General features: G+C 33.0%; 1 protein-coding gene across 2 annotated transcripts in view; it reads left to right on the top strand.

Moving 5' to 3' along the window:
- LOC114333324 (forkhead box protein P1) overlaps positions 1 to 19,557 on the top strand; it is a 1,033,408-nt gene that overhangs the window by 960,156 nt on the left and 53,695 nt on the right. For both annotated transcript variants that reach the window (XM_050641264.1, XM_050641265.1), the window contains 3 exons: positions 2,057 to 2,406; positions 10,158 to 10,234; positions 10,291 to 10,392. In XM_050641264.1, the coding sequence (XP_050497221.1) occupies positions 2,057 to 2,406; positions 10,158 to 10,234; positions 10,291 to 10,392 (529 nt within the window). The remainder of the gene's footprint in view (positions 1 to 2,056; positions 2,407 to 10,157; positions 10,235 to 10,290; positions 10,393 to 19,557) is intronic.

Here is a 19,557-nt window from a genome sequence, read left to right as displayed (position 1 = left end):
TCGAGCACCTAGTTTAATTAAATCTTGCCCAAGTATACCTACTTTCGCTAACTTAGCATCATCAAGGGCATCTGAAATAAGCCAAAAAAACGCCATTGTAGCAAAAGATATAGGAGGTGGAAAAAACTTTGACAAAAAATCGAAGTTGATGTTGAACAAAAATTACAATAACGTAGACTTACTTCGTCAAATCAGGAAGATATCCCAGCAAAATGCAGCATTTGTTTGATAAGAAATTTTTTATATTGGCAACTAACACATAGGTAACATAAAACACACACTGTACGAAGGACAAACAGATGAAAAAATAAATCCGGGTACTACATCTTGGCAAGTCAAAAAATGTAAGAACAATGAATGACAGTTCCTTGCTTTGGCGGTAGTGTTCAAGTAAGCGATAGTGACAAATGACAACTGATGTGACTTTGACAAATATTGTGTACACTCACTACATAGTGAACTGCATATTACAAGAATTTAAAGTAAATTGAACATTGAAGCATTCGTTGTACTTGGGTTAAAAATAACATAATTTTGCTGTTTACACGCCACATTTTATTGTATAGGGTAGTGATGTTGTAACGAATATTCGTATTCGCATTCGCGAATATTCGCATGTTTTTGCATATTCGCATTCGCATCCGCATTCACGAAATTTGTGCGAAAGTTTTGCGAATATGAAAACCAGAAAAAAATATAATTTTAAGATAATATTAGGCTAATAAAATCAAAATCTATTCACTTCTCATCTTTTTTTATTAAGAAAAGGTAACTTAACCTCAAACATGCAGCTCCTCTCAAATGGAAATATGCAGGAAACAACAGCAGACAAAGAGACGGAAGATGGAATGAAGCGATAACTGGAGACCTTGGGACTATAAAAGAGGAAGGGGCAGACCACAGACGAGATGGTCGAATGACCTAAAAAGATACGCAGGGACCAGATCGACAGCATTAGCACTGAACCGAGAAGAGTGGAAAAATAAGGGGGAGGCCTACGTTCAACTTTGGACAAATGAAGGGCAATAGATATATAGAACTTAACCTTGTATAATCATATTATCAGCCTTCACTTTTTTTATTATTTGGTATTATATGTAATAAAGCTTAAGATTCAGATTGATTTACACTAAATATCAATTAACTTTTCATTATAAATTTAGGAAACATTACAAAAATAGAAACAAATTAAAAAAAACTGAATATTCGCATTCGCATCCGCATTCGCGAATGTCGGTAGCAGATATTCGCATTCGTATTCGCGAATGTTCAAAAAATGACATTCGTTACATCACTAGTATAGGGTTTGTCCTATCCAAAAAAACGTACAATAAGACGTATCGTGAAAACCGGCTTTTATATTCATAACAGGTAGTCTGGATTTCTTTTAGTGTAGAAATCTGATCTGCCACTTATATATGTATTAACTCTAAAACCGGCCTGATGTTCACCTAATTTATCTTCAGCAAATTTGTTGACTCTGTCACTTATCATCCTGGATAATACCTTGTAACAAATATCCAACAGAGCAACTCTTCTGTAATTTTCACATGCCAATATATCCCCCTTTTTGTATATGGGGCATAATAAAGCTGTGGTCCAATCTTTATGCATATTTGCCTCATCAAATATCCTCTTGATACATTCTTTACATCCTTTATAATATAGCTGTACATCCTTGTTTGTAGTTCCTCCCCTCCATTATTTAGCATTTCGACAGCTATTTCGTTTTCTCCCGGTTGTTTGTTATTTCTTATCCCATTTATCATCATCATCACTGGCTCGACAGCCCTTTCTGGGTCTTGGCCTGTTCCAGGATTCTTCTCCATTCTGATCTGTTTCGTGCTTTTTTCTCCAGTTTTTTATTTTTAAGGTTATTATGTAATTTTCTATTTGTTCTAAATATCTCAGCTTCGGTCTCCCTCTTGTTCTTTTTCCTACTGGCATCTGTTTGAATTCTGGCATTCTGAGCCCATTGATTATGCTTATAAGTGTGAACATTACTTTCTATAAAAAATATTTTCTGTTTTTTTTTTGAGTCACGCCTTTGTTTCAGGCATTTAAACACAGAACACATCTTAGATGACCGTTCTACGGCTCAAGCACGGGTACAAATGCAAGTAGTCTCACAATTAGAACTTCAACTACAAAAAGAACGAGACCGCCTCCAAGCCATGATGCATCATTTGCATCTTTCTAAGCAGATGAGCTCTCCGGATCCTCATAAAGACTCGCCAGTTGGTTCTGTGAAGCTACCTGTGAGTTCTGCTTTACCCCAACCTCCAGTTTCTATGGGACCTATGGTCTCGGCAGTGAGGTCCCCAGTGTTGCACTCACCGGCACCAAACGTTGCAGGGCCAATAAGGAGGAGACTGAGTGATAAGTCAGCATTATCTTTAGCAGGTGGTAAGTATTCTTTATTACTTTATTGTCATAATTTGTTCCCTGTATGTACAAAAAATTATTTAATACACAACCTGATGTATACCACATGTGTACTAGTCCAGAAAGCCACTGCGCATCCGCTAGGAAAAATATTCGGATTTTTTGCACAATCTTACTCAAAAAGGACTCCTTTTAACAAATTTGCATGTTGCCAGGACCAAAAGGTGGACAAAAATGTTTTAAACGTTTTTTTTTTGTTTTTTCCTAAAATTATTTTTTTTGCATGGAAAAAAGTTTTTAGGTTTTTTGGATCATTCCAAACAGAAAAGGTCTTTAGTGACTTTTCTCTAAAAGTGATAGTTTTTGACATATAAGCCATTAAAAATTGAAAAATTGCGAAATCGGCCATTTTTAACCCTCAAAAACTATTTGAAAAACTGAAAATTTGAATGTTGCCAAAGTAGGTAGATATTCTTTAAACATCGATTCATGAAATCCCGAAGAGTTTTTTGCAATACAGTATTCAAATCTCCTTTGTTTTTTAATTGATAATCAAGCGTGCGCGACACTGTTTTCCACCGTTGCATGTGTATACAGTATGGTGCAAATGAAAGGAATAAATTCGTTTTTTCGTAAACCGGCGACTTTAAGGAAAAATCCCGAAACAGGTCGATTTTTATTTTTAAGTTACGACATTGTGGCATATATGGTATACTAGTGACGTCATCCATCTGGACGTGATGACGTAATCGATGATTTTTTTAAATGAGAATAGGGGTCGTGTGCTAGCTCATTTGAAATGTTCTTCAATTCTCTATTCAGTAATACATACATTACATTTACATAATTATTTATACAGGGTGTCCAAAAAAAAGTTTTTAATTAAATTATTTGAAAAAAAGAATAATGTATGTAATTTATTTAATTCAAAATACATTTTACTGTTACCCGAAAACTAAAGAATGTTTATTTCACAAATAAACATTGCTTTTAGATTAAATTCAATGTTCAAGCCAGCTCCCGCCAGCCACCTGCCTCTTGGAAGTTAAGCGAAAAGCAATGTTGATTTGTGAAATTAACTTTGTTTTCTGATTTTTGAAAGCAGTAAAATGTATTTTGAATTAAATAAATTACATACATTTTTCTTTTTTTGTCAAATAATTTAATTTAATAAATTTTTTTCGGACACCCTGTATAAATAATTATGTAAATGTTTATATTACTGAATAGAAAATTGAAGAACCTTTCAAATGAGCTAGCACACGACTCCTATTCTCATTTAAAAAGATCATCAATTACGTCATCACGTCCAGATGGATGACGTCACTAGTATAACATATATACCACAATATCATAACTTAAAAATAAAAATCGACCTCTTTGGAGATTTTTCCTTAAAGTCGCCAGTTTACGAAAAAACGAATTTATTCCTTTCATTTGCACCATACTGTAAACACATGCAACGGTGGAAAATAGTGTCGCGCACGCTTGATTAACAATTAAAAAACAAAGGAGTTTTGGATATTGTATTGCAAAAAACTCTTCGGGATTTCATCAATCGATGTTTAAAGAATATCTACCTACCTTGGCAACATTCAAATTTTCAGTTTTCCACATACTTTTTGAGGGTTAAAAATGGCCGATTTCGCAGTTTTTCAATTTTTAATCGATTATATGTCAAAAACTATCATTTTTAGAGAAAAGTCACTAAAGACCTTTTCTGTTTGGAATGATCCAAAAAAAAACCTAAAAAAACTCTTTTCCATGCAAAAAAATAATTTTAGGAAAAAAACAAAAAAAAAACGTTTAAAAAATTGTTGACCACGTTTTGGTCCTGGCAACATGCAAATTTGTTAAAAGGAGTCCTTTTTGAGTAAGATTGTGCAAATAATCCGAATCAGAATATTTTTCCTATCGGATGCGCAGTGGCTTTCTGGACTATACTGGACTAATGTTGTTTTAAGTGATGAAAAGGTTGCCAATGTGAGTCCATAATGCAATTGGTTGTGAAAAAAGTCAATACTCACAATCTTGGATAGTTCATTGGTAGTAAAAAAGGTTGGGCTTCCGATTTCGGGACTTACAATATGTACCGGTAGCCCAACCTTTTTTTACCAACAATCAACTACCCAAGATTGTGAATATCGACTTTTTTCATAACCAATTACTTTATGTGTTACGAATCAATAACAAATGGATATCTCCACCGAATAAACGTCCTTAATAATATTCATATTTTATTGTTTTATTAGAAAGAGATATAAATATACGCAAAGGTATTTTTTATTAATAATATTAGAGCACTAATGGTAATAGCACTAGATTTTGATATATCCATACCATTGCTTAACCAATATTGATAATCAAAGGCCTTTTTCTTTGAGTTCTATAAGGTCTCCCGCATATTGGCGATCACTAGAGCAAGATTTGATTGATTGTGTTCCATATGGAAAAACTGTTCAGCACATCTGATACATGTCCATTCTCGAATGTTTAGGGCCATGATTGGTCTTTCTTTCTCCAAATATTGACCCATTCTTCCAGTTCTCTCAATTTCCAATAAATATCAGTTTCAAGTGTTATTTTTTTCCTCTCAAGGTGTGCCTCAGATATGCTATTTTTCTGCAATTTAATGTGGTCAATAATTTTCTCTTAGTATTAGCCCTTTGTAGAACATTTGTTTTATATACATATTCCATCCATGAGATGCGAAGCTTTCTTAGACTTTTCTTAACCACAGATAGTATTCAGTGTTCGTGTTCTACTAAATATCCTGAACTTAGTTTGAGATACGTTTATGTTCAGTACAAGTCTTTCTTCTTTTGCGTTAATACTATTTAAAAGCTCTTGACGCACCTCTATAGTGGCACATGAAATGACCTTATCGTCTGCATATCTGATTGTATTTGACTGCACTCCATTTGTCTTCTCGCTGTATATCAATATCATATGTGTTATGGTGTCCTACTCGTATGCGAGCCTTTTGCCTACAACATAAATTCTTTCTAATTTAGATGTCCTTTTCAACTTTGACTTTGTAAAGTATTTCTATCAGCTTATGATGCTCAAAAGCTTTTACAAACTAATATTCATATATTCTTCTTCAAGTCCCATCTCTCTGACGGACGTCGGCAATTAACATAGCTATTCTCATTCAAAGACAGCTGATCAGATAAGTTTATATGCTGTACATCTGTACCAGTCTTTCAGGTTGCGCAGACCTGACCTTTTATGTCTTCCTACGCTTCTCCTTCCTTGTATTTTTCCCTGCATAACAGTCATTACGAGAATATTAAACTATGTAACACAACACTAGGTATTACCCAATAAAAAGAATTTCTAACTATATAAATTACATTATTTTTATCTTTTCCTTATTTTCATTTTCATGCTGCAACATAGGTTTACCATACATGTTGGAAAGAGCTGGATTAGATGTCCAACAAGGTATAATGATTGCAGATAAATAAAGAAAATATGTACTCTACTATGTAAAAATTTATATATTGTAACAGAAAAAAATGTAGTAGCAGAGCCGATAAAAGGCCCCACTGGTACATCTGTGCAAGTTAAATGATAAATTTACACTTATTTCCACTTCTACAATTTGTTATTCGTAGATAAACCTGCGCATGTGTTGATCTTCCTGTATCAGTTTCAGGTTTGCAATTTTGTTGCAAATCCATGGGTAACTTGCTGAAAAATGCTTTTTGAATCCCACAAGTATTATCAACATCATATATTTCTGTCTTGTATTACACCAACATTACGCACTTCCAAATACATGCCACTTCACAAATACCTTTTAGGGCACATCCCACCAAACATTTTCCAACAAAAACATAGGTAGATTTTTACACCGTATACTATTCACTTTTTTCTTCATGTTAACAATCTTATTTATGGTAGTATCTCCATCTTGAAGTAGGCATTGTAAATATTCTGTGTTTTTCCTATTCAATTTTTAAGTTTTTGGTATCAGAGCATCTTTCTTCTGTCTTTGCTGTCTGAACTAAAATATATCCTTGGTGCTTTCCTGTTAACTGATTGAAAACTGGTGATAGAAAATAATGATGCTCACATTGAGAACTAGCCCTCTCACAGGAAATTTATTAATCTCGCCTACAACTATCATAACACTAGTTGTTATTACTCTTTCATACATGTCTCACATAATTTATGAAGAGGTTTATGAATTTTAAATACAGTACAACCTGCCATATCCGGACCTCCCCATATCCGGACGGTTCTGCCGTCCGGATCTACCGAGAAAGGCAGCCCTGCTGTTGGACAACGCACCCTTTCATCCCGACCTAAAAAAATGATGGCGAAATAATGTATTATAGAATCTATAAAATGTGTCTATCGACGAAAGTTATTTATGGCGTTGATTACTGGAATGTATGAAGGAGAAAACGCTTCAGAGACTATAAAAGAAGCGGTCACAGAAGTGGTCTTGATATCTGGATTTTTTCATATCCGGATCGGTCTGTCGCCACATTGATCCGGATATGGCAGGTTTTACTGTATAATTATCTTTAGCGTCTAAAAATGTAGATAAAATAAAGTATCATATTAGTAACTATAACATTATCCAATGTTATCCTATGAAATCTGTCGTTTTTCTCTATTTTTCTGACGACTTCTCAGTCACGATTATAATTTTTTTAGTTGATGCATTTTGTTTGAAGTCTGTCTTGACATCTTGTATTTTCTTCCTTCCTCTTCCTTTTTTAAATTATTTAGACCATTTTTTAAACATATCAAAGTAGAATATTATTTTTCCTGTTGCAGGATCTTTATATGTCAAACACATGGTCGTATATCATATTTTACCTGTCGATGTATAGAAAAAAAAAAACAGAAACCAAACACCAGACAAGTCCATTTTAAGCATTTACAATTATTTCGTAGATTTTTTAACTTTTTATTAATTTAGTTGTTCTGGTCTTCTATGTAGATTAAAACTCATCTGTTTGATGTGCTTTGTAATCCTCTTCAACAATTTAATTAAATGACATTAGGGGTTTGATTATTTTGGAATTCTTGTTTTACTCTTCTTCGAGGTCATAGTTGGCTGTCACAGATGTACCTGTCACATATATTCATGAGTCTACAAGAATAGTAATATATACCTATAGAAGGATTCAGTGTTAGCTTTGTGGCTTATATATTGGTATATTGGTAGAATATATCATTTTTTAAACTAAATCTTTTTAGAAATAAGCTGATCCACGTATTCTAAAGATCAGATAGACTTAATAATTTCTTCTGTTATGAGTCTTTGTAACAATTCATTGTGTTTTTAATGTTCTATTATTAAATTTATGAAAACATTTTGGTGGTATGTTTTACTTAAAATCAAACAGCTAAAATTCTACTATGAGTATGTAGCAAAATATTTTTAAATTTTTATCGTTAATGCGCAGTAAAAATCTTTAAATACCTACACAAAAGATATTATTCTTTATGGTTTAAAATAATTTACTAATTAAAGTACCACTCACATGTCGCATAAATTACTACTAAAATATGCTTTCCATAGACAACTGAACCTCACTTGACATATAGGTAAATGGATAAACACAACAAACCTACAGATCTATAACTGGTATATTATCAATCTTAAACAAAATAATATATGTTTAGATATTTTTAAAGGGATTGAACCACAATAAATTGTAATGAAATTAAAACTTTTTATTTTGTTTTGAATTTTCGATTTCCAATGCGGAAACCGCTTTCAAACAATTCTGAAATAAAAATTGTGAAAATTACGGGAGTCCCTGTAACAGTTTTTTAATCTAAAAACAACAAAAAAGAAAATAATTAAGTACAGTTTATTCAAAAAAGAAGAGGGATATAGAAGAACATATTTATTTGAAAAAATTATATCTAAGTCTGCAGGAAAAAGGCATTATTTTTGAAAAGTTCTACCGAGACCTTTTTACACCATGATTAAGGTAAAATGCCACCGTACATGGGGGAAGGTAACGCCTATCAAAACGTCAAACTTTTGTTAGTAAAAAATTTGTGCCATAAATGTGTGTTACAATCAATTGTGCCTTAATCCCATATAAACACAATTTTTAAAGTAATCTGAATGTTTGTGTCGGCTAGTGTTATTCCCAAAAATCGTTCATTAATTTTGAACTATTTAATTGGCAAAAAAATACAAAAATAACTGGACCCACCACAATCATCTATACTCATCAATCGATTGCATATTCTCATTATTCGTATCAGAATATTTTGTAGGCCTACCACATGGAGAAGCCAGCACTGAATTCTTCTTGTAAATTTTACTATAGTAACCCAAAACCATTCTAAAACTGTAAAACTGTACCATAGGTAAATAAAAAAATCTTTGATCGGAAATTATTATCTACTTAGTAATATAAATATATGTACACTCACCGACACGAAAAACAGGCACCCTACAAAATTGGCCATTTTTGATGTCTCGAATTTCCTAAACCTGTTGTCCGATTTAAGTGATTTTGTATATCGCTGTAATAATATTGTTACTAGAATGGTAAATTGTCATTGTATACCGGGTATACCAATCAAACTGTGTTTTTTTCTCAGAGTTCAACACAACCTGTGGAATATTCTAGCATTTAAAAATACTGAAATTAAAACCCAACTATAGCCTCAGGTTTTCTTAACATTCTGTTTTTTGATGCATTCGCTTCTGTAGGATAATACAAAAGTTAGGTACTTTAACAACTAGCCATGCTCTTCAGCAATACAAGGTGTTTCTAAATAAGTGTAACAAACTTTATGGGGTAATTTTGCATGAAAAAATAATGACCGTTTGCTTCATAAACATATATCCGCAAATGCTTCGTTTCGAAGATATGGGATGTTGTATTTTTTCTTACAAACTGACGATTTATTGATTTCTCTAAAACCGGTTGAGATTTGGAAATGAAATGTGGTAGGTTTTAAGAGACAGTTATTGCGCATTTTTTTACATGCAACTAAAAATTTTATATTCTCCATTGGCGTGCATACGGGTAATATGACGGGTAATATTACCCGTATGCACGCCAATGGAGAATATAAAATTCTTAATTGCTTGTCAAAAAATGCGCAATAACTGTCTCTTAAAACCTACCCAATTTCATTTGCATATCTCAACCGGTTTTAGAGAAATAAATAAATCGTCAGTTTGTAAGAAAAAATTCAACATCCCGTATCTCGGAAACGAACTATTGGCGGACATATGTTTATAGAGCAAACGGTCATTATTTTTTCATGCTGAATTACCCCTTTAAAGTTTGTTACACATCGGAGCTAGGCAAGTACCCAACTTATTATCCAACATAAGTGAATGAATCAAAAAACAGAATGTAAAGAAAACCTGAGGCTATAGTTGGGTTTTAATTTCAGTATTTTATAAATGCTAGAATATTTCACAGGGTGTGTTGAACTTTGAGAAAAAAATAGTTTGATTGGCACACCCGGTATATAATGACAATTTACCACTCTAGCAACAATATTATTACAGCGATATTGTTAAAGGATAAGACTATAACGTATTAAAAAAATCACATAAATCGGATAACAGGTTTAGGAAATTCGATACATCAAAAATGACCCTTTTGTGGGGTGCCCGTTTTTCGTACCGGTGGGTGTATAATATAGATTTGTTGCGTAATTTAATAAAATTATCTTATGCTTTAAAATTTTAGAACGTTGTTTAGAAAATAAAAAAAATTAGACAGTAATAATAATTGGCATTTGGTGAAATTTTTTAATATTTACAGAAATTCAAAGAAATAGGGAATTTTACAAGAATGCCGATGTAAGGCCCCCATTTACATATGCGTCCTTAATTAGACAGGTAAGTCTCAATCGTAAATCGCAGCAATGAAAAATTATATTTTGATCCCTTTTCAGTCTATTATTGAATCCCCCGATAAACAACTGACACTCAACGAAATATACAATTGGTTCCAAAACACATTTTGCTATTTCAGGAGAAACGCAGCTACTTGGAAGGTATTGTGCTATTTTTTATTAAACTTTAAGTAAAATTATAGTATACTATTGGTAAGAATTACATTTTTATTCAAGCAAAAGATTTAAAGCCTACACGGGTTAAAATAGTCACATACATTGAAAAAAATATCAGTAAAATGTTCATAATGTAAAATCCTACCAGTAAAAGTCATAAAATACTTTGCGTTTAATTTAAAAAAATGTGGAAAAATTAAGCAAAATAATAATAGGTTTGTTCTAGCATCAGTTTCAAACGGTTTGAAACCATCAGCGAATAGTGGCCCAGCGCTAGGAGAGGGGATAGCTCTGGTGACTGTATTATGTTTTCTCACTGACCACCTGTTTGCTGACGGTTTCTGACTAGTTTGACTGTTTGCTAGAACAAACCTATTATTTTCATTAAACAAACTCTTCTTCTTATATTCAGGCAGGTCACTACTGCTGTCTCTGGCACTTCGTTGTGAGAACTATATACCAAACCCTCTGTTTTCATTAATCTCAACCAAGAAGTCCTGTGCTCTAGATAAAAAACAACAACGTTATCAGAGAGTTTAGGAATTTGGCAAGGTCTGCAAAAGATACAGGTTCCAATTTTCTTATCTAGTGTGCCCATAATTAGCTTCCATATCCTAATATTTTTTCTCCTGAATGAATTTTCCTGGATGAGGAAAAGGGATTCTAATAGTCAATTTCGGTTTATAGTTTTCCCAGCCCACGTAGATCTATCCAACTGCATAAAACCAGCACCATGAAGATAGTAGAGTGATTACATCCGCTTTTACTAAGGCTTAGTCTTGGTTTCATCTGTTTTAGAGCCATACATATATATTATACCAAAATTGATCTGCCATCATGAGATTCGTTTTATTCGACTTGTATTCACTATAGCCAGTACATCTTTTTGGGTTTCATACCCCATGTTTTCCTACATATCCTTCGACATATGTCATGACAAGAGAAAGCTTTACTTTGTTGGTTATTATTACCAAATGGACGTTCCATGTAAGCCGCTTATGTAGAAATGATCCATGAGATTTGAGCTCATTCAACTCCTTGAAAGTTTCTCCATAAAGATCGCGCATCCAGATGTTATCTAGGTTCCGTCTCCTTGTCAAACTGACGACTACTGTTTTATTAGGAATGACAGGGAGGTTTTTCCTGTCATCGGCCCTATTTCAGTATTGGACACCATTTTGATTCGAGTAATTCTCGGTATTACTCATGTTGTGATCTCCTTTATAGGACTTCTTGTTACACTACCACAATATTCTGGAGGAAGAAGTTGAATCTCTTCTCTTTACATATTTATTAGTTCTCGCTATAAAACAAATTTCCAGTTTTTGTGGATGTTGATCGTTCTAGTATGAATATGAACACCGTGCTGCATTATGTCTCTAAACCTTCAATGTTGCTGTACGGCCTAATAAGAAAGAACATGGGACCTGGAGCCGACAGTAGACCATTTGGTTTTAGTCAACAATTTTCAACAAATTATTTTAACGTTTATAAATTTAAATGTAGGTATTTAATTCAACCGTATTTTAATGTATGTATTGCCTTTTGAATTTTCCAGATAGAAAAATCCCACAAAAATTAGAATAATATAAATTATATACGTTTGTTTTATAAATACTCACGACCTTTTTCAATGTCTCTGTATTTTATTATTGATTCTATTATATTTTCAAAAATAAAAACAATTCCGAAAAAAAAACAGATACGTTGTTAACCTATTATGGACACTTTACTGATAATGTTCAAGAAAATTAAAATAAAAGATTTCAAAAACAAGTAATATTTGGTAATAATTTATAAAAAGGCCAAACCAAATAAGGTAGTGATATCTTTATGTATAGTCTTAAGATTTTAAGTGGCTTCACATCCAGTATCACATTCAATTTCACTCATATTTTAATCCATTTTGTCCGGATTCAGTAAATTTTTATATTATTCATATGAAAAAAGTCATATTATTTAGTTTTTTTAATGTCATTGTATAATCGGTTGTTTAAGAGATCTGCTAGTATTGAACTTTACAGAAAATTACAAATTTTGAGCAGCTGGTTTGTAATATAAAAACAATTAGAAGAGAATATATAATTATCGCACTATCTAGCTACGGAAAGCTCGAAAGAGAAGCGAAACATCAAGTGAATAGAGTAAACAGAGCCGCAGGTTGCCTCAATGAAATAATATGGAGAAATAAAATATCGGGAAAGAAATTAATGGCAGAATTTATAAAACAGTCATCAGACTAATAATGACATGCGCGGCAGAAACATGATCTGGCAGAGAGAGGAAAAAATAATGCTAGAAACAGCAGAGATTACCTTTAGAAAAATCAATGCTAAGACACTATGGGACAGAGCTAGAGGTACGACGGAGATGCAAGGTGGAGAACATCAAGGACGGACTGGGTAAGAACTAGAATAGTAGAATGGAATCATCATAAATATAAATGGAATGACAACAAATAGAGTAGTAACGACGACGAGAGATAGTTCGCCAATAGGAAGGCGATCAGGGGAGGACCACGAAAACGATGGAACAACAACTTATTGGAGGCACATTGAAAAACAGACAGAGCCAGGTCTACACAAAAAGAAGAAGAAAATAGGATGTTAGACCTGATTATATTGTACGATACTAGTGTTACACTAAGTAGAGCTGAACTTACAGTAAGAGCTGTAGCTTATCTAAGAGTAATTGAATTTAAACTAATTTTTCTTAATGAAATAGTCTACACTAGGTTCGCTTTCAAGATGCAGTAGAAATAAACAAACCAAGACACGTACTGACACAAGACAGGGCACTGTTATCCGTACGTTTTTTTTTTTCTGGTATACAGAAATCCATTTTCGACTTACTTTGCCCCCTGAAGGATGTTACCAGTCATACGGAAATCTTTCAACATCCCTATTTATATTTATAAGCTAATCTCAGAAAGTGATCACTAGTTTTTCCCATGCATCAGTTTTTTCCCTATTCTACATACCTTTGTGACCTCTTTCTATCAGTACGGTCATTAGGACAAATGTCGTCTTCAAAACTAGTGAGTTTCACCTATTACATAAATAAATGGAATAAAACAGCATGTTAACACTACGATTACGCTGAGCTGCAATTGAACACCGGTGGCGAACACCAGTGGCGAACACCAGTGGCTTCGTTTTAAAGGATACTAATATGTCAGATTTTTACGGCACAGTAATGCAAGACAAGATGAATCACTTGCTTTCATTGAAAATAAGAACAATGGAGATTTAAGAAATAACTCTGTCAAAAATGAATAACCATTTTCAATTTCGTTGCAAAACGAAAATACAGCCGAACCATATTCTAGTCCAATCAGAGAGTGCAGCAAGCACCTCTACCGGTTTCGAAACTTATTAGTCTCTCATCAGGAAGCACATATGCTGCTCTCTCTGATCCAACCAAAACAAACCCCAGCGTGCAGTCCCGGATTGCAACGAACGAAATGGCATAGATGCCCTAGTGGCAACTGCTAGCAAAAAGACTAAGTTTTCACTCTAATGGCATATAAAACAACATAATGCTATTCCACATCCCACCAGAATGCAAACAATCCGGGACTGCACCCTGGGGTTTGTTTTGGTTGGATCAGAGAGAGCAGCATATGTGCCTCCTGATGAGAGACTAATAAGTTTCGGAACCGATAGAGGTGCTTGCTGCACTCTCTGATTGGACTAGAATATGGTTCGGCTGTATTTTCGTTTTGCAACGAAATTGAAAATGGTTATTCATTTTTGATTTACATTTACTCTAACTGGAGTACGAAGGGAATTCTCGTTGGAACTTTACCGCGCTGAGCAGATGGGACGTGAATTGTAAATTGTAGAATTCCCTCATCTTCCTTAGTCTCAGCATCCGTATGGCTTGCAAATTGTAGAAGCCTCGGAGGTGTAACCAGAGAAGGTTCCCATTGTTTTCATTCTGGTGGGAGGTAGAATAGCATTATGTTGTTTTATATGCCATTAGAGTGAAAACTTAGTCTTTTTGCTAGCAGTTGCCGCTAGGGCATTTATGCCATTTCGTTCGTTGCAATCCGGGACTGCACGCTGGAGTTTGTTTTGGTTGGATCAGAGAGAGCAGCATATGTGCCTCCTGATGAGAGACTAATAAGTTTCGAAACCGGTAGAGGTGCTTGCTGCACTCTCTGATTGGACTAGAATATGGATCAGCTGTATTTTCGTTTTGCAACGAAATTGAAAATGGTTATTCATTTTTGATTTACATTTACTCTGATTGGAGTACGAAGGGAACCATTCTCATTGGAACTTTACCGCGCTGAGCAGATGGGACGTGAATTGTAAATTGTAGAATTCCCTCATCTTCCTTAGTCTCAGCATCTATATGGCTTGCAAATTGTAGAAGCCTCGGAGGTGTAACCAGAGAAGGTTTCCATTGTTTTCATTCTGGTGGGATGTAGAATAGCATTATGTTGTTTTATATGCCATTAGAGTGAAAACTTAGTCTTTTTAAATAACTATGTTTTAGAACTCTTTTGTTATGGTATATAACATAATTTTTATAGCTTTTATCGAAATTATGGTTTTTTCCGTTTACCAATTTTGGAACGAAATGTGCTTGGAATATCACTGAGAGACAAGATTAAAGTGGAAGAAATTACAAAAATGAAATGGCGTTGGGCAGGTCAAATAGCCAGATATGATGACAATAAGTGGACACGGAGAAACCTGGAATGGAGACCAAGGAGGACTACAAGAAGCATGGGAAGACCTCAAAAGAGATAGGTAGATGACATACGAGCAGTGGTAGGCAAACAATGGAATAGATGGGCGCAAGATAGAGAAAGATGAAAGTAATAAAATTGGGAAAGACCTACATTCAGGAGTGGATGGAAAATGGTTGATAGTACTGCCACTATAGTATTATAGACTGCCACTCTAGGGCAGTCTTTGCAATACTGAAACTATTTTTTTTTCGGAGTGTGATACAACACCACTTTCTGGACTTTATTTCAGTTTCCGTCTGTTTGGAAGCATCTGTTATGACGCTTCCAAGATACGTAAAGTTTTCCACATTTTCAATCTGCATTTTCAATGTCGATATAGTAGAGGATCCATTATAAGATCGACCTTCACCTAGCTGTTTAACGGATAAAAATTATTGGATATGTAATTTAGCATGTTAACAATTACAAAAAACAAGGGGGGCCCGATCTAGTTTTGTTAACTATAATTAATTAATAATTAAAAAATTACTTTTTTTTAGTTAAAAAGAAATTTTTTGACCCGGTCTGATATTATTTCAGATTTTTGGATCATTCTAAACAAAAAAGGTCTGTTGCAATTTGTCTCTAAAGTTAATCGCTTTCGAGTTATAAGCAATTTAAAACTGAAATAAGAACGAAAGATGCCGATTTTCAAGGCTCAAAAACACAAGTAAGAAATATCATTTTTGTAATCATCACACAAATTCAAGTTCCAGCCTTTTTCTATCAGGTCTTGATAAGAATTTTAACCACGTTTTATTTTAAAACATATTTTTTTAATTGTTGACGGGGAAGGTTTCTTATGGGAAGACGGGAATTAACAACTAAAAAACAATATTTTACAATTAAACAAATCCAAAAGACTGATCAAGAACTGATACAGGGTGTCTGCGTAACTTGGAACCATATGGGAAACTTTTTTAATATCAATTTTACGAAAAAAAGTCATTCTTTATAAAGTGCCCTGCATAGTCTAAAACCTAAGATGCAATCATCAGATATTAAATTTTGTCAACAGTATACGAGGTATGTCAAAAAATATTAATGTCGCTCAAAAGCAAACTACCTTTATATTTCAAAATATCAAAAAATTTTATTATGAAAAGTTATTTGTAATTAAAAACCATATTCAAATATGCAATAACAGCCTTCTACATGAAAAAAAATTTCTGAGATTTTCCTAAATTACTGATTCCGAACATCATTTTTATTTATTAGACCTGCGATAACTCTTATTAATAATTTTAGGAAAAAAAAGTTATTTTTCATAAAAATCTGTGCATGGTCTAAACCTCAAGATGAAACCATCAGTTATCCAACTTTGTTAATTTTATACGAGGTGTGTCAAATAATATGAATTTAGAAAGAATTCTTTCTATATTCTTTCTAAATTCATATTATTTGACACACCTCGTATAAAATTAACAAACTTGGAAAACTGATGGTTTTATCTTGAGGTTTAGACCAAGCACAGATTTTTATGAAGAATAAGTTTTTTTCCTAAAATTATTAATAAAAGAGTTATTACATGTCTAAAAAATAAAAATGATGTTCGGAATCGGTAATTTAGGAAAATCTCAGAATTTTTTTTTCACGTAGAAGGCTGTTATTGCATATTTGAATATGGTTTTTAATTACAAATAACTTTTCATAATAAAATTTTTTGATATTTTGAAATATAAAGGTAGTTTGCTCTTGAGCGAAATTAATATTTTTTGACATACCTCGTATACTGTTGACAAAATTTGATATCTGATGATTGCATCTTAGGTTTTAGACTATGCAGAGCACTTTATAAAGAATGACTTTTTTTCGTAAAATTGATATTAAAAAAGTTTACCATATGGTTCCAAGTTACGCAGACACCCTGTATAATATTGATTTTGAATTTAGGTACTTCGTAATTTCAAACATGATATTTTATACTCATGTTTTTGAACCTTCAAAATCGTCTTCTTTCGTTCTTTTTTCAGTTTTAAATTGTGTATAACTAGAAAACGATCAATTCTTGAGAAAAATTACAAAATATCTTTTTTGTTTAGAATGATCTAAAAAATCTGAAATAATATCTGCCCGGGCCGAAATTTTTTTTATGAAAAAAGAGAAATTTTTAATTATTCATTAATTATACACTTGAGAGCAAAATAATCGACTCACTTGCTAAATTATACACGTTAGAAATCTTGAATTTCCTAAACCTGTTGTCCGATTTGAGTGATTTTTTTAGTATGTTACAGCCTTATTATTTAAGAAAATCGTTGTAATATTATTGTTGCTAGACAGGTAAGTCAAAATAAAATAAAAATTCCATTTTTATTCAGTTGCAATGCGAAGGCAAAACCGTCTTTTTTTCATTTAGAACGGGGAGCGCAAACCAACACTCCATGTAGGTAAAAGTCATTTTATACCGGGTGTAACGTAACGGTGTTTTTTTCCTTAAAGTTCGGAACACCCTGTGTAATATTCTAGCATATATAAAATATTTAAATTAAAACTCAATTGTAGCCTTAATCTTGTTTTTTGATTCATTCACTTATATTCGATAATAAAAGAGATATGTACGTTTATATTACGAATAAGGTATGCTATTTGGTCTTGATCAATATCATTCCAAATCTCGAGAGCCACTGTTTCTACCTCTTGTAAGGTTCTAGGAGGTGGCAAACGCTGTCGTAGTCTTCTGCCAATTATGTTGAACAAATTTTCGATCACGTAAAGATCTGGACTATGCGATGGCCAAAAGTTCGAAGATTTGGCAATGGCAAATTGGCAATTGGCAATGGCAAAAAATTGTTACCAATATAAGGAGCCGATAGCACGGTAAGATCGTGTAAGATCACATTCATTGCGAATCAAATTCCTTGTAGCGCGTTCCATTTCCACCAAATAACAAAAAAATCTACAGATTTAATTGAAACTTTAAATAAAAATCTACTAATTTTCACAACAAACCAGACACTTTATGACTGTTAATCATTTGACATCCATTAAATTGTTAATTTCTCATAGCCTACTTTAGGCTTGTTTATTAAACTAAGCAGAAAATGAGGATTTATTGATAAAAAACATCGCTAGTTGTTAACGTACCTAACTTTTTTATTATCCAACGTAAGCAAATGAGTCAAAATAGAAAATGTTAATAAAGCCTAAGGCTACAATAGAATTTAAATTTAAATATTTTTTATATACTAGAATATTCCACAGGCTGTTCCGAACTTTAAGAAAAAAACACAGTATGATTGCTACACCCAGTATAAAATGACCTTTACCTGTTTAGCAACAATAATATTACATAGATTTTCTTAAATAATAAGGCTATAACATATTAAAAAAATCACTCAAATCGGACAACAGGTTTAGGAAATTCGAGATTTCTAACATGTACAATTCAGGAAGTGAGGCGATTATTTTGCTCTCAAGTGTAGTTAGAACAAAATTAGATCGGGCAACCCTTGTTTTTTGTAATTGTTAACATGCTAAATGACAAGTCCAATAATTTTTATCCAATAAACAGCTAGGTGAAGGTCGTCCTTATATCGTATGTTAGACTAATAGTAAATAGAGTGTTGTTCCTTGCACATTTATTCTCATGGACTTCATTTTACTAATATTAATTTTCAAATCTATTTTATTGGCTTTAGTGAAAAGTGTTTCCAATTGGTCAGTCACATCTTGGAACCTTTGTCTTAATAGGCAGATATCGTCGGCATATTCTAGATCGTTTAGGCGTGTGATTAACGTTCATTGTATCCCTCTTGTGTCAGAGTCTAGTTTGGTGAAAATATAGTCTATAACTATGTTAAAAAGAAACAAAGACAGCACGCATCCCTGTCTGACTTCAGTAAGTACGTCAAATTCGTCACTGTTGTGATCCCATTGTGTGTCACGCTGCATTTCGCCTCAGTGTACAGTGACTTTATAATAGAAATTATTTTATGGGGGTGTTTCTTAGCTCTAAAATTTTCCATATAGCAGCATGAGATCAGCTGTCAAAGGCACGTTCAAAATTAACAAAAACCATATATAGGGGTGTGTTCCATTCAACCGATTGTTCAATAATTACATTCACAGTATTAATGTGGTCTATGTAGGAGGATTGTCAGATTCAATTTCTCAATCAAGACATGTATAATATGTATACCTACCTAAAATATTATTTAACTGGACAAAATTATAAATTAAAAAAAAATTATTCTTAATTTTCTTGAACGCCAATCAAAAATAAAATAAACAAACCTAAAATAAAAATATTATTTGAATAGAATAGAATTAAATGGAATACTTCACTAAAATTCTTCTTTTTTCAAAGCGATGAACTGTGATATACCTAGATTTGGTAAACTGTTTTTGTCTGTATTTAAAATTACGTCATTTTCAGGGTCAGAATTACATGCTTGTAGCATTGCATG

Source organism: Diabrotica virgifera, chromosome 10 (assembly GCF_917563875.1).
Source record: "Diabrotica virgifera virgifera chromosome 10, PGI_DIABVI_V3a".
Classification (NCBI taxonomy): Eukaryota; Metazoa; Arthropoda; class Insecta; order Coleoptera; family Chrysomelidae; genus Diabrotica; species Diabrotica virgifera.
This window is presented reverse-complemented; position numbering and strand designations above follow the sequence as displayed.